Source organism: Apium graveolens, chromosome 1 (genome assembly GCF_009905375.1).
Source record: "Apium graveolens cultivar Ventura chromosome 1, ASM990537v1, whole genome shotgun sequence".
In the NCBI taxonomy this organism is placed as follows: domain Eukaryota; kingdom Viridiplantae; phylum Streptophyta; class Magnoliopsida; order Apiales; family Apiaceae; genus Apium; species Apium graveolens.
The window spans coordinates 181,923,010-181,937,989 of record NC_133647.1 but is presented as its reverse complement, the minus strand read 5'-3'; the positions used below and the strand labels follow the sequence as shown (position 1 = coordinate 181,937,989).

The 14,980-nt window shown below is 36.6% G+C and overlaps 2 protein-coding genes and 1 long non-coding RNA gene across 3 annotated transcripts; all 3 read right to left on the bottom strand.

Moving 5' to 3' along the window:
• Window positions 1–211: 211 nt before the first annotated feature.
• LOC141672656 (aldehyde oxidase GLOX-like) lies at window positions 212–2,487 on the bottom strand. Its single transcript, XM_074479306.1, has one exon. The coding sequence runs from the start codon at window positions 2,087–2,089 to the stop codon at window positions 371–373; it is 1,719 nt and encodes a 572-aa protein (XP_074335407.1). The 5' UTR covers window positions 2,090–2,487; the 3' UTR covers window positions 212–370.
• A 1,358-nt stretch (window positions 2,488–3,845) lies between these two features.
• LOC141672672 (uncharacterized) lies at window positions 3,846–5,484 on the bottom strand. Its single transcript, XR_012555646.1, has 3 exons — window positions 5,294–5,484; window positions 4,489–4,785; window positions 3,846–4,317 (listed from the first exon to the last, which is right to left on the bottom strand). It is a non-coding gene; the product is annotated as an uncharacterized LOC141672672 (long non-coding RNA).
• Window positions 5,485–9,506: 4,022 nt separating this feature from the next.
• LOC141712832 (uncharacterized) lies at window positions 9,507–13,093 on the bottom strand. The gene is made up of 3 exons (XM_074515925.1): window positions 12,789–13,093; window positions 12,054–12,231; window positions 9,507–11,513 (listed from the first exon to the last, which is right to left on the bottom strand). Exons 1-3 carry the CDS (start codon window positions 13,091–13,093, stop codon window positions 9,507–9,509), a joined length of 2,490 nt encoding a protein of 829 aa, XP_074372026.1.
• Between the last annotated feature and the right edge of the window lie 1,887 nt (window positions 13,094–14,980).

Here is a 14,980-nt window from a genome sequence, read left to right as displayed (position 1 = left end):
TAAAACTTGGATGCTAGCTAAACAGATTGAGTTTTCTACATTATCTGGTAAACAGTTCAAGCACAGAACATCAAACTAGTATTAGTACAAGGGAAAAGAGAAAATTCCTCTTAATGCGTACCTGAGGATCCATAGAGCCATAAAATACATAATACTTCATCACATTATCATTAGTTCATCAAAAGCAATCATCAGCTAGGCAGAACGAGGAGACAAAAAAATTGTTTAATAAAAGATTTAATTAAATGAAATGATACCTCAAACATCCTTTGCACTATTGCAGAACAAATCAAATTACATTTCTATCTCAAAATCCATATCTATAATATCTTCAATTCTATAGTTCCAACCAAAAAATAAGAATGATCCTCTATAAGCTCATCTTAATCCACACACAATGACTTGGAACACCCTCATGTACCACAAACAACATATAATAACCAGGAGGTGCAACATTACGCGATGGAGGTGCAAACACACTAGCCTTATAAGCAACATCCGACAACTGCTGCACATCCGTAGAATCCAACACCAGCAACCTCTGATTCATAGCAAACGAGTGTGTCGTAAATGAAGGTGCAATCATCACCACATTGATCACTCCATTTCTAATCTCTGGTCCTAATGAAAACATCACAGAAAATTGCTGACCATAATCTGAAGGATACTCAACCGAAATTATCGAAGGCTGCAAATGCCTTAAATCAGCTGCAAGATAAGGTGGTGAAAAGGCCTCTAAGCTCAACTCTGTTGGATACTTAACATCAGTAAAATTATAATGTACATGAGGATTACTACCACCCACTAATATCCTGCCATCTGGCAACAATGTAGCAGCTGAATGATACATCCTAGGTATTGTAGTAGGGTTCATCACAGTAAATCTTTTTTTCGGATCATCCACATTACTCGAGTACAAAACTGGGTACAAAATTGGGTCATCCCCTTTCTCCCACCCGGCTGTCCCTCGACCCGCCCCATTCAAAATAACCACATCACCAGTCGGGACCAACAACATATCGGGCATGACCCGACCCATGGGCATTTCCTCCATTACCCATTTAGGATCCGGATCCGAAACTTTTAACCGCCCACAAGAACTCGAAGCTGCCACGTAATCACCAACCTTAGCTTTCAAGTAGGCCCCACCATAGGACCCACCACAAATCATAACCTCAGCTTCAGGTAAACTCTCACCAGAAACCAACTTGAGAGGTAACAAAACAGATGATCCGGTAGACGGATACGATCTTTTCGCATCCGGAATCACCGGGTACTCCTTAAGTACCCGGTGATTCGAGTAATCGAATAAAATCGAACGTTGGTTTGCGAAAATAAAAAGATTACCGTCCGGTAACACATGCAAGAATGGATAAAGATTGTTCTCCTCTTTAGAATCAGTAGTTTCTTGCAAGAACAACAGATTAAACACATTATTTAACGTACCATCTTCTTGATTTTTCGGAAAAAACTCGTAATTAAAAGCCCTTCTGCCACCGACAATTATGATCCTACCATCCGGGAGAATTTGATTAGTTGCATACCATCTTTGAACTGTTAAGTTCGTTACGAGTTCAATCCAATCACATTTTTCATCGTCGCATGGCGTAAATGACCGGATTTTATTAGCTCCGGTGAGATAACCGCCGGTCTGAAGTAGGGTTCCGTCAGGTAAGACAGAAGCTGATGAACACCAAAAATCAGTTTGTACAATAAGTGGCCTAAATGTGTTTAATGCAATGTCGTAAGAGACCGAGTGAGCGGTGCAATCCATGTTCTTGAGTTCATCGTTGTATCGACATTGAGAATCAGAAGGTAAGGAGAGATTCGAGAGGCCAAAATTTGTACGGTCAAAGATGATGATTTTGTTGTTGTAGAGGAGTTGCATGTGCATGGCTGAGACGCCTATTGTTTTTTGGAGTAGGGCCCACTGGCCTAGGGTTTGGGAGGGTGGGAGAGGAGGAGAGAGTGGTGATGGGGTGGGAGGGAGGGTGGTTTGGTGGTGGTGGTGGTGATTGGGTTTGGAGAGAGATAGGGAGAGATAGATAGAGAGAAGGATGATGAGGTAGGAGAGATTCTTGAATGCCATTGGGAGAGAGATTTTAATTTTCTTGCAGAGAGGTGGTGTGTTGTTTTTCTAGAAAAGAGGGAGACAGATGTGAAGATATAGACAGGAGTTAAGGGTTTAATAAAGACTTTTCGTGGAAAGTGTTAAATACACTGCACACGGTTAAAATCTTGAATGAATAAACTGTATATGGACAAGAGTAGTAAAGATATAGAGAGAGATTTGAGAGAGATCAACAGAGAGAGAGAGAGATGGTCGTCCTTGTTACTTATAGAGACTTAGAATTGGGGGAAGAGTACAAGGACTGCACACGGTTAAAATCTTGATTGAAGTAATAACTGTATCTAGACAGGAGTAAAGATTTGAGAGAGAGAGAGGGATTAATATTGGAAGAGGGAGAGAGAGAGAGAAGTAGTCGTCCTTTCTACTTGCAGAGACTTGTATCGGGGGAAGAGTAAAAGGACAGCACACGGTTAAATGTTGGTGTATATGACTGTAAATAGCAATCAATTGATGGAATGTGTGTGTGTGAAAATGTTTAAAGATTGAGCTGAATTGGTCAAATGAGGTGATCAGATGACATTCACAATGATTGAGAAGAACAGAGGAAGCGACTACTAGGCTATATATTTGTGGAAACTGATTTGTTCTTTTGATAGGTAAAATAGGAATGTAGTTGTAGGTATTGTTTTACCAAAGATTTGAGACATTAGTGGTAGGCTCTTTTATAAAAGGTAAGTGAAAAAAATGTGATCTTTGAATTGAAATTGAATTATGAGAAAATTGTGGGACGACAAGATTTTGTGAAAAGGTGTTCAAGTGGAGGTGGGTTATGGAAATGTCTGTGTGCGTTTAAGCTGTTCTATGTGTATTTTATGCAAGTTTAATTTTCACTTTACATGTGGAGGACTCTTTTTTATTTATATTTTGGTAATGCCCTGATGTTTTTATGTTGCAACCGACATTGAAATAAGGAATTTGGGAATACTTTTTCTATTTTTTTTAAAAATATTTGTTTACAAAATATTGAGAAATACCAGCTTAAATAATTTCCAAAAATCTTATCAATTTTCAAAGAGAATTTCTTAAAATGAGAATTGTGAAATGGTAATTATTGCAGTTAAAATTGATGATTTTTTTGTTAATAAAATTAAAATTTTGATAAATTAATAATTTTGTGCAATTTTAAATTTCTTAAAATCATCCATTTTTTAAAGAGAAAGATATCCCCAGTTAATTTGTTGGTCAATTTTTTATACAATAATATGAATTTGTAAAACGGAGAAAGATGCTCGTAGGATTACGAACACGGAGTTGCTTATTGTGATTGATACTTATAAAATGTTCATAATTATAACTATATTACTATAGTTTTACTAAGTTTTTAATTGATATTTTCCTTCTTTAAATAACAACTTCAAATCTTTTAATTTTTACTGCAGAAGTATACGAGTACATGTTTTGAAAGCCATACGTTCTCACCGCCGACTGGTCCCAGTAATAACTGGTAGTACTAGTTGAGTTGACTGCTGCCTATAAATTACTGCTGCATTAACTTTTTTTTGCCAGTACATCCAGTTGGATTCTTAATTATAGCTCTCAGCTCTGTTTCTCTATTTTACTTCTTTCAATTTATCATCATATTTATTACTACTGCAGTATCATATACAGTATAGGCATCACATGGCATTTTGTTATGGCAACCCTTTTCTTATTTATGTTGACAACTAAAATATACCAACTACTTTTGCAACAAGTCCTGTGATGACACTACCGAACTTGTTCCATTGACAGATGATCTAGATATCGACTCATTCTCCTAATATTTACAAAAAAAATTCTACGAGAGAGTCGGTTAATTTAACATGGTATCAGAAATTTAGCCGACTCTTGAAGAGTCTCGCCAAGGATATCTGATCTCCCAGCTGAAACATGATAATCAGAACCTGCGTTACAACATCTTTTTGGCTACCTCTACTTTATATAATATGTACATAGCATTCCAACTCTTTGACAAGAAGACAATGTTCTATTTTTACATCCGTTTCACTTGAAGAAGAGACCCAAAACGTAACAAAGATAGCTCAAATTTTCAAAGATGACATAAACATGGAAAAACAATACTAGGTATCGCCAAAACAGTTGTGTGCATATCTGCTGAGAAGCCAGCCTTTGCACTAGCTTGACTCGATATCTCTTATCTTCACGACCCTCGCTGTTTGCATCCATATCCATATCTGTCAGCATACCTAATGGAAGAAACAGAACTATTCTGATGACCTCAAGAGAACGTTATATAAGGATAACTCTCAGAGGAGATGACTTGATATGTAAGCATAAAGACCTATAAAGACTACTCCAACATTAGACTTGTATAATTGCATGCAGTTGCAAATGCTGTGAATATTTACTATACTTACCTTCCCAGAACCAATTCAATTAGGTAAAATGTGAAGATAACTCCAAAACAAACTCGTAAATTCCCTGCAGATGCTTCAGAAAATATATTGCAATAAGTCTGATTAAAAACACAATTTCTAAAAAGCAGAAACATAACTTTGATATTCACCAATGATTCAACATGAATAGAGTGCACACACAGCTCCCCCTTTCTTATACATTTGACAATCTGCAGGAGCAGCAGAACTGGTAATATGGAACAACCTTCTGAATAACAAAATGTCCATATATGTTTCTCTGGTTGCATTTCAGTAGAACTACATGAAATATATTATGTCATAGTGTGTCCTTCCTTGTCCAAGATAGAAAAAACATACTAAACATTACATAACCTAAAATAGTAAACATAAATTATATGATAAGCTGTCTAAACAAATAAATTCCTCTACAATGTGTTTGATGAATCCAGGCTCTGCTCACTTAAAGAAATTATGATTGCGGACTACTGAAACATATTCAATTTTGCCAGTGGATGAATAGTGTAATACGTCGAATTATATTGGTGAAAGCCAACTGATAACTGTCAATTTTATAAAGGTATCACTCGCTGACTTGCATAGACAATGTCCATGTCTGGTAAGTATGGGTCAGTTCTGCAAGCAATAAATTTTCTCAAGTCACCCGAAATCAAGTGACAGAAACAACCTGTATGAAACATAGTCATATCTTTCCTCAAACAAGAAAATTTAGGGATCAGACCCAGTTCACAATATAAAACTCTATCTGACTCGACCTAAAGAGATAGTAAGGTAAGAGGACTAATACCTGATGGCTGATACATAACATCTCTCCACAAAATTTTAATCTCCCATCTACTTGCTGCAGTAAGAGGACTAATATCGCACACTTTGAACATTCCTTAATAATCATTAGCCAATCAGTTTTCTCTGTGGGGTTCTTCCAATGAGGTTTGTTTTGTAATACAATTTGTCCAGAAACAGACCAGTATGTGTATGTGAATAAAATGAACCAACAGAGTAACAGAAAAAGAGGAGAGAAGGATATAATCCGAGGCCAGTGTAGAACTGTCTCCTTAAAGCTTATTAGCCCTCACCATTGTGTGCAAGCGAAAAGCCTCCCAGGATAAAACGGATTGCAATGATATAGAATAGCACTCTCAGCGAGCTTGAAACAGAGCAAAAAATTATCACCTGAGGAGAGAGATGTAGGGTTTTGTGTTTTTTTGGTGTATCTAACCCGCCCTAGAGGTGTTTATATAGGTGTAGATAGACTTGTGTGTTACTCTTTTACATAATTAAATATCCTAAATTATGAAATCGGTGTAATATTTGCAAGCTACTCTATTCCATAAATAATTAGAAACAGAATCAAATTAAATATATCAAGACATACACCATATCAATTAATCTGAAATAAAATCAAATTAATTAATGCCATAATATTTGAGCCAAATTGTTGTGAAAAATAATAATTTTTATTATTAAAGAATATCATCATATCTCATACATCTTTTAGTCATAATGCTCAAAATATGACTTACCAATATGAGACTTATACCCATATTTTCCAACAATCCCCCACATGGGTGAGATTGGTGATCTTAGTAGCACACACCAGACAGACAGACAGACAGACATACACACGGTTTGACTTGGCGATAATTTCTTCGATCAAATATAACATACGATAGGTAGAGAATGCTCCTTGAACCTTCGCTCGAGTAAGCATACCGACTTTACTGGTAGACAGTAGACGTGCTTGTCCTTGAACTGTTCGACCATTTGTGTAAATGATGATATACTTATCACTATATCTTTTCTGACTCGTTCAGCTCTCATGGGTATATCCATTTTGGCCATGGAACATCGTCCTGGTTCTGCAGGAGTTTCTAAAGAATTGTGCCTCGCAATTCTCCTTTGTAGCGGTCCCACTTCTCTCCCACATAGGTGATCTTTGTCTTATAGAGTAACCTGCGTTTACTCAACTGAATTCCATGCATTCAATATTTGAACTCCATGTATTCACCGAAAGATCATTAAAAGCTCAGGAGCTTAACCTCGTACCTTACGGGTCTCACTGTTTCTCATCATAGGAACATGTCAGGGGTTACCCCACAGTGATTTGGTCATCATGATTTAGTTGTCCCATTGAACCAAGTTCTTGGAATCTCCATGTAGCAATGGTTGGGTGTCCACCATGATGCCATTAAGCAATAGGCTTAAGGCCCATCCCTCTCGATGATTTCTCAACCACTTCTCTTGATAACCCTTTGGTTAGCGGATTCACGATATTATTCTTTGACGATATATAGTCAATAGTAATAATTCCGATTGAGATTAATTATCTAATGGAACTATGTCGTCGTCGTATATGACAGGACTTTCCATTATACATCGTGCTCTGTGCTATGCCAATAGCGGATTGACTATCTGACAGCTCCATTAATGAAGAACTTAATCAAGCTTATGAAACAAAAACAACATTTCTGTATTGAAGAAGAAGAAGAGTATATTACATTTCTTAGCTTGTAAGCTAAGCCTCTATATTCTATTTATACAAAATGGATAAGAAGAGAATTGTAACAAACTAATTGCCAGCTCATATAACTAACATTCCTTCTAGAATATTACAGCTCTATTGTGTTGATGCTATACTGACTTTCTATATTAGTTACATCATCCCCCCTCAAGATTGGAGTGGGAAACAAATTAAGCTCACCAAGCTTGGACATGAGATGAACCAGAGAGGAAGAAGGAAGAGCTTTGGTGAAGAGATCAGTTGGTTGTTCCTTGGAAGCAATGTAGGCAGTAGAGATGACACCTTTCTGTAATTTCTCACGAACAATATGATAGTCAATTTCTATATGTTTTGTACGCTCATCAAATACTGGATTTGCAGCAATGTACATGGCTGATTTGTTATCACAGAAGAGTTGGACTGGTTTCAGATTACTAAAACCAAGTTCTTGAAAAAGAGTGAGTAACCATGTTATCTCACAGCAAACATCAGCTAAGGCACGATATTCAGCCTCTGCAGAAGATCGTGACACAGTGTGTTGTTTCTTGGCTTTCCAGGATAACAATGAAGATCCTAACACGACACATTAGCCTGTAAGAGATTGACGAAAAAGATGACAACCCCCCAATCTGCATCAGCATAAGCAATAAGAGATAAAGTGCTATGAGCAGATAATAGTATTCCCTGACCAGGAGTGTATTTAAGATACCGAACAACGCGATAGGCAGCATCAAGATGACACTGTTGAGGAGAAGAGAGAAACTGAGACAGAATATGCACAGCGTAGGAGATATCTGGACGTGTTATGGTGAAGTAAATAAGATGCCCAACCAAACGACGGTAAGGGACATGATTAAAGAGAAATGGAGATGTAGAATTACTAAGTAGAGTGTGATTTTGCTCCATAGGAACAACTGCAATTCGAGCATTTTCAAAGCCAACATCACGAATGATATCAGACGTGTTGATTCAAGTAAATACCTTTATCAGACCTAGCAGCTTCGATGCCTAAAAAATATTTGATTGGACCCAAATCCTTGATTTTGAAATGACCAGCAAGATGAGTCTTTAGATGGGCAATTGTTGTCGTATTATTTCCAGTGACCAAAATGTCATCAACATAGACTAGTACTGCCATAAAAATGGAAGATGTAGCCAAAATAAACAGGCTATGATCAGAACTAGCTTGAGTAAATCCATAAGCTAACACAACAGATCGATATTTGGTAAACCATTCCCGTGGAGATTGTTTAAGACCATGAAGTGACTTAATCAGTCTGCATACTAGAGGAACTTTAGATGTATAAGCAGCAAACTCTATTGGAAAATTGTAGCCTTGAGGAATAGACATATAAACTTCCTCCTGTAACTCACCATATAAAAAAGCATTTGTAACATCCATCTGGGTGACAGACCAATTATGAATGGCTGCTAAATATAATAACACTCGAACTATTGACATTTTTGCAACTGGTGCAAACGTTTCAAAATAGTCTAGTCCTTCTATTTGGGTAAAATCACGAGCTACCAAACGTGCCTTGTAACGCTCTACTGTACCATCTTGATTGAACTTTACTTTGTATAACCATTTGCAGCTAACAACTCTTTTTCCAGGAGGCAATGACACGATTGTCCAAATTTTATTTGCTTTCAGTGTTGTAAGTTCTGTAGCCATAACTTCACACCACACAAAATGTTGACGGGCTGATTTATAAGAATTTGGCTCATGCACATGAGTAATATTAGCAGCAAAAACCTGATATGCAGGAGAAAATCTTGCTAACTGATGAAACAAGATAGTTGTGTTGACTTTAGAAACTACAGTGGAAGGAAGACCAACATAATCCTGAAATTTACTTGGAATGGACTTCACACGAGTACTTCGTCTAACAGGTATAATTGGAGTTGGAATTACTGGAGAAACTTCAGTGGACTCCATAGGAGCGGTAACAGATTCAGATTCCCTATTCTTCAACTCTCCATTAGTAGCAGCATTATTTGTGATTGAATCAAATGAATTCAGTGTAGAAGATGCATAGAAAGGATCTTCAGGAAATGATATGTCAGAAGTAAACAAATGAGCAGGTGTAGATGAAACAGGAATAGAAGCAAATGGGTAGAAATTTTCCTGAAACATAACATCTCTGGATACAAAAACCTTTCTGGAAGCAAGATCTATGACTTTATATGCTTTTTGAACAAATGGATAACCCAGAAAAATGCATTTGTGAGCACGATTACTGAATTTATCCTTGTATGGAAGCGTATTAGTAGCATAACACAGAGTACCAAATACTCTAATATGATCATACATAGGAGGTTTCGAGAACAAGATTTGATAAGGAGTTAAACCCTTCAGACTAGCCATAGGGGTTCTATTTAGCAAATATGTGGTTGTTAAAATACAATCTCCCCAGAAATAAATTGGTAGAGATGCCTGCAATCTCAAAGCTCTAGCTGTATTAAGAAGAGTCTTGTGCTTTCTCTCCACAACTCCATTTTATTGTGGAGTGTAAGTACAACTCTTTTGCTGAATAATACCAAGTGAGGCTAAATAATTTCTGAAATCTGAATGTAAGAACTCTGTGCCATTATCAGTTCTAAGGCATTTGATATGACAAGAGAACTGTTTATGAATGTATGTGATATGATTTCTCAATAACAAATAAACTTGACTTTTATCAGGCAAGAGAAACACCCGTGTAGTTCTGGATAAGTCTTCAACTATAGTAAAAAAATAACTACAGTTTCCATGTGTCTTGTATTTGCAGGGACCCCAAACATCTACATGAATGAGTTCAAATAGACTAGAACTGCTAGTAATACTATCAGAAAAAGACAGTCTAGTTTGTTTAGCCAAATGACAAGTATCACATTCAGTAAACATGACAGAGTGATTATACATTATTGTTGGTAAAAATTTCATGAAAGACACAGATGGATGTCCCAAACGGGCATGCAAAAGCTTTGAAACAGTTACATTTTGCACATTATTACACATAGACTGAACAAGAGTAGTATGATCAAGCTGAGAATGAATTACATCAGGTAAAGACTCAGAACTATTGACAGGGTGATGTAGAAGATACAGTCCATCATGAAGCTCACCAATCTCTGTGATCTTCTTCAAAACATGGTCCTGAACATAACATGCATCTTTAGTGAAAAAGACATTACAGGAATTTATAGCAGTAAGCTTTGGGATTGACAACAAGTTATAATTGAAACTTGGCACATAAAGCATATCAGTCAAGACAATATTAGTATGTAGAGCTACATTACCAATATATGTAACAGCAGTGTATTGACCATTAGGCAAATGCAACACAGAATTAGTTGTGTGCACATCTTGTAGTAAGTGAAAATGGGGAGTAATATGATCTGTGGCACCAGAATCTATAATCCACATATTAGATTTTAAAGTATGCTTACTTTTTGTATGACAGACAAAGTGAATGACATTACCAGCCATATGTGGAGTAGAAGTATTAGAGGTAGGCCATTGACTGTTCATTCCAGATGTAGATGCAACATTACTATTTGTAGCAGATAACTCTTTGAAACTGCTCTGTATCATAGTCATAAGTTGTTGACATTGAGCATTAGTAAATCTTGCAGTATCAGGAGCTTTCACTGCAGTTACTGATTCTGAAGGAGTAGTATTGACATTGTAGGCATGAGAAGCTTTGACTTGATGCTTAGGCTTAGGTTTAGGTTTACCATGAAGCCTGTGCCATGGGGGATAACTATGTACACAAAAACATTTGTCTCTTGAATGACCAGACATTTGACAGAAATCACATATTTCTGCATTCTCAGGTTTCTTGACATTACTCTGTCTTCCAGATTTGAGACCTCCTCTTTGATTATCATAAGACTTATCATAAGTCTTAACAGACAAAGCCACAGACTCAGTGACATTAGTATTGATCCCCAATTCCCTCTGATTTTCTTCCTGCATCAATAGACTGTAAGCATCACTAAGAGATGGAATTGATGTCATTAATATGAGATGGCCTCTTATAGCTGTATATTGCTCACCAAGTCCCATAAGAAACTGTGATAACTTTGCACTTTTACTAAAATTGTCCAATTTAGCATTCACATTACATAAGCACTTTCCATAATCACAACGTGGCACAGTTGAGATAGCATCTAATTCATCATGAAGAGACCTAAATTTGGCGAAATATGCAGAAATTGACAAATTTTCTTGACTCAAATAAGCCAGTTCTTTTCTCAAATTAAACAGCTTAGGAACATTTGTCTGAGCAAATCGAATAGCAAAATCATCCCAGATGTCTTTAGCATTATTCATATACATAACACTTTGACGAATTTCAGGTGAAACAATGTTCAGAATCCATGAAATAACAATATCATTGCAACGAGTCCAATGCAAAATCAGATTGGCATTAGTAGCAGTAGTTGCAGGTTTAGTATATGTGCCATCAACAAAACCTAGCTTTAGCTTAGATGAAAGCGCAATCTTCATAGATCTAAACCACTGATTATAGTTTTGCTCAGTTAAAGTGACAGTAAGGAGAATTCAACCTGGATGATCGGATGGATGTAAGAAATACGGATGATTTGTATTAAAAGTGAGAGAAGTAACCAGTGAAGATGCGTTTCCAGTTGCAATATTTAGATATGAAGGAGACGCCGCCATTGAAGATAATTATGAGCTTCAGAGATTATGAATTGGAGTAGTAAAACAGATCTATTGAAATAGAGAAAGATAATGAATATGTATGTAGCAGCGGAATAGTATATACTATAGGTATCTATGGCTCTGATACCATGACAGCTCTATTAATGGAGAACTTAATCAAGTTTATGAAACAAAAACAACATTTCTGTATTGAAGAAGAAGAAGAGTATATTAAATTTCTTAGGTTGTAAGCTAAGCCTCTACATTCTATTTATACATAATGGATAAGAAGAGAATTATAACAAACTAATTGCCAACTCATCTAACTAACATTCCTTCTAGAATATTACAGCTCTATTATGTTGACTTGCTATGCTGACTTTCTATGTTAGTTACATCACTATCACAATGTATCCCTATTACAGTCACAGGCTTTGGACATCTTGGAATATCCTCCAGAAACTGGCGTAGATATTCAACCTCTTCAGCGCATTTATCTAGTGCTACGAACTCAACTTTCATCATGGAATGAGTTATCACCGTTTGCTTGGAGGATTTCCATGATACTGTCGCTCTGGATAGTGTAAATATGTATCCACTCATAGACTTTAGTGTCTTCTTACTAGATATCCAGTTTGTGTTAGTATATCCCTCTAATAATGCTGGATATCTGTCATAGTGCAGTCCATAGTCTCGAGTTCCCCTCAAATACCTCAGTACTCTTATGATTGCTTTCCAGTGATCAGCTCCCGGATTACTCGTAAATCTACTCAACATGCTAATTGAGTATGCAATGTCTGGTCTTGTACAACTCATAAGGTACATCAGACTTCCGATTATTCTCGAGTATTCCACTTGGGAGACTCCTACACCTTTATTCTTGGATAGATGTAAAGTCATATTCACAGGTGTCCTAGATTTCTCAAATCATCCTTAAGAAACTTTTCTAGGATCTTGTCAATATAATGAGGTTGACTTAGTGTAAGACCCTCTAATGTTCTAAAAATTTGAATTCCTAGAATAACATCTACTAGTCCCATGTCTTTCATATCGAATCTTGATTTCAACATGTCCTTAGTAGATTTGATCACTTTATCATTGCTTCCGGCAATAAGTAGATCATCTACATACAATGTCATCATGACATAACCACTGTCATTTTCCTTGACATAGCTTTTCTCGTTTTCCTTGTAATAAACACAACTATCACATTCACCGATATTGAAGCCATTTGCCAGCACGATCTCATCAATTTTTTCATGCCATTTCATAGGCGCTTGCTTTATACCATATAGTGATTTCACTAATTTATAGACTTTTCTCTCTTGTCCAGGGATAACAAACCCTTCAGGTTGTTCTATATAGATTTTCTCATCTATATCCCCATTTAGAAAAACTATTTTCATATCCATCTGATTTACTGTTAGATTTCGCATTGTAGTGATAGCAAACATCATCCTTATGGATGTTATTCTCGTTACAGGAGAATATGTATCGAAGTAATCAAGGCCTTTATGTTGTTTGTATCCTTTGATTACAAGTCTGGCCTTATACTTATCGATAGTGCCATCGGTTTTCAACTTTTTCTTGAACACCCACTTGCTACCTAATGGTTTACAACCGGTTGGCAAATCTACTAATTCCCAAGTATTATTCTGCATAATCGAATTAACTTCATTCTTGATGGCCTCTTTCCACATGGGCCCATCCGGTGAGGTAACCGCTTCCTTATAGGTTTTCAGATCACCTTCTTCGGGCAAATATGTAATAAAATCAGACCCATATGATTTCTTCGTACGTTGTCTTTTGCTCCTTCTCACAACCCCCACATTTCCGTCTTCACTCTCATTATTATCATCTATAGACTCATGAGTTCATTTAGACGTTGTAGGTTGTTCATATCCTGGATTACTTGGAAATGTTGTCTCAAAGAATGAGGTGTTCCTTGATTCTATAATGGTATTCTTTTGAATATAAGGAATTTTAGATTCATGAACAAGAACCGATATGCAGTGTTATATGGAGGATATCCGATGAAGATACAATCCACAGTCTTTGAACCAATCTTCACCTTTTTAGGTGTAGGGATTAGTACCTTTGCAAGGCACCCCCACACTTTCAAGTGTTGATAACTTGGTTTCTTCTTCTTCCATAATTTATAAGGACTTACATCCTTATTCTTGTGAATCGTAATATTTAAGCTATTATTTGCGCTTAAGATGGCTTCCCCCCACATCGACTGCGGAAGTCCAGAGCTTAACAATATCGCATTCATCATCTCTTTAAGAGTGAGATTCTTCCTCTCAGCCACACCATTTGACTGAGGGGAGTATGGTGCAGTGACCTCATGGATTATACCATGTTGTGAACATAATTCCCCAAAGGGTTCAACATATTCACCTTCACGATCACTTCATATTATTTTGATTTTCTCAGATTGTTGTGTCTCAACTTCTTCCTTATAGATTTTAAATTTAGCTATAGCTTCGTCTTTGCTTTTCAGCAAATATACATAGTAGTATTTTGTATATTCACCTATGAATGTAATAAAATACTTGTTTCCTCCTCTTGTTGGAGCGAATTTTAAATCACATATATCGCTATATATTAGGTCTAGCACTTTGGTGTTTCTTTCCACACGTTTAAATGACGATCTCGTTAATTTTGCCTCAACACAAGTATGACACTTATGTTTTAAATCAATTGTTAATTTTGGTATGTATTCTTATACACTTAACCTTCGTAAAGTGTCGTAATTAACATGTCCAAATCTAGCATGCCATAAATTAGGAAACTCAAGCAAGTAAGCTGAAGAATTCTTCATTTCATTATCGTCCTTAATGGACATAACGTTGAGCTTAAAAAGCCCATCGGTTACATAACCCTTACCTACAAATATACCACTCTTAGACAAAACAACTTTATCTGACTCTATTATAATACGGAAGCCATGCTTATTCAACATAGAAGAAGACACAAGGTTCTTGCGAATATCAGGCACAAAATGTACATTCTTCAAAGTCAGATTCTTTCCAGAGGTCATCTTCAGAATCATCGTGCCTCTCCTTCAATCGTAGAAGTTGCAGAGTTCCCCATGTAGAGTTTCTCACCAGCATTAGAAACTTTGAGGCTAGATAAAATCTCCTTGTCCGAGCAAATATGCCTTGTAGCTCCAGTATAAATCCACCATTCCCTAAGATTTGAGCCAATGAAGTTTACTTCAGAGATTGTAGCACATAGGTCTATATCACCTATCTCCTTGGACACATTATCAATCATGTTTGCTTCTTTCTTCTTGCTGGGCTTTTTGGGCTTCTTGTAAT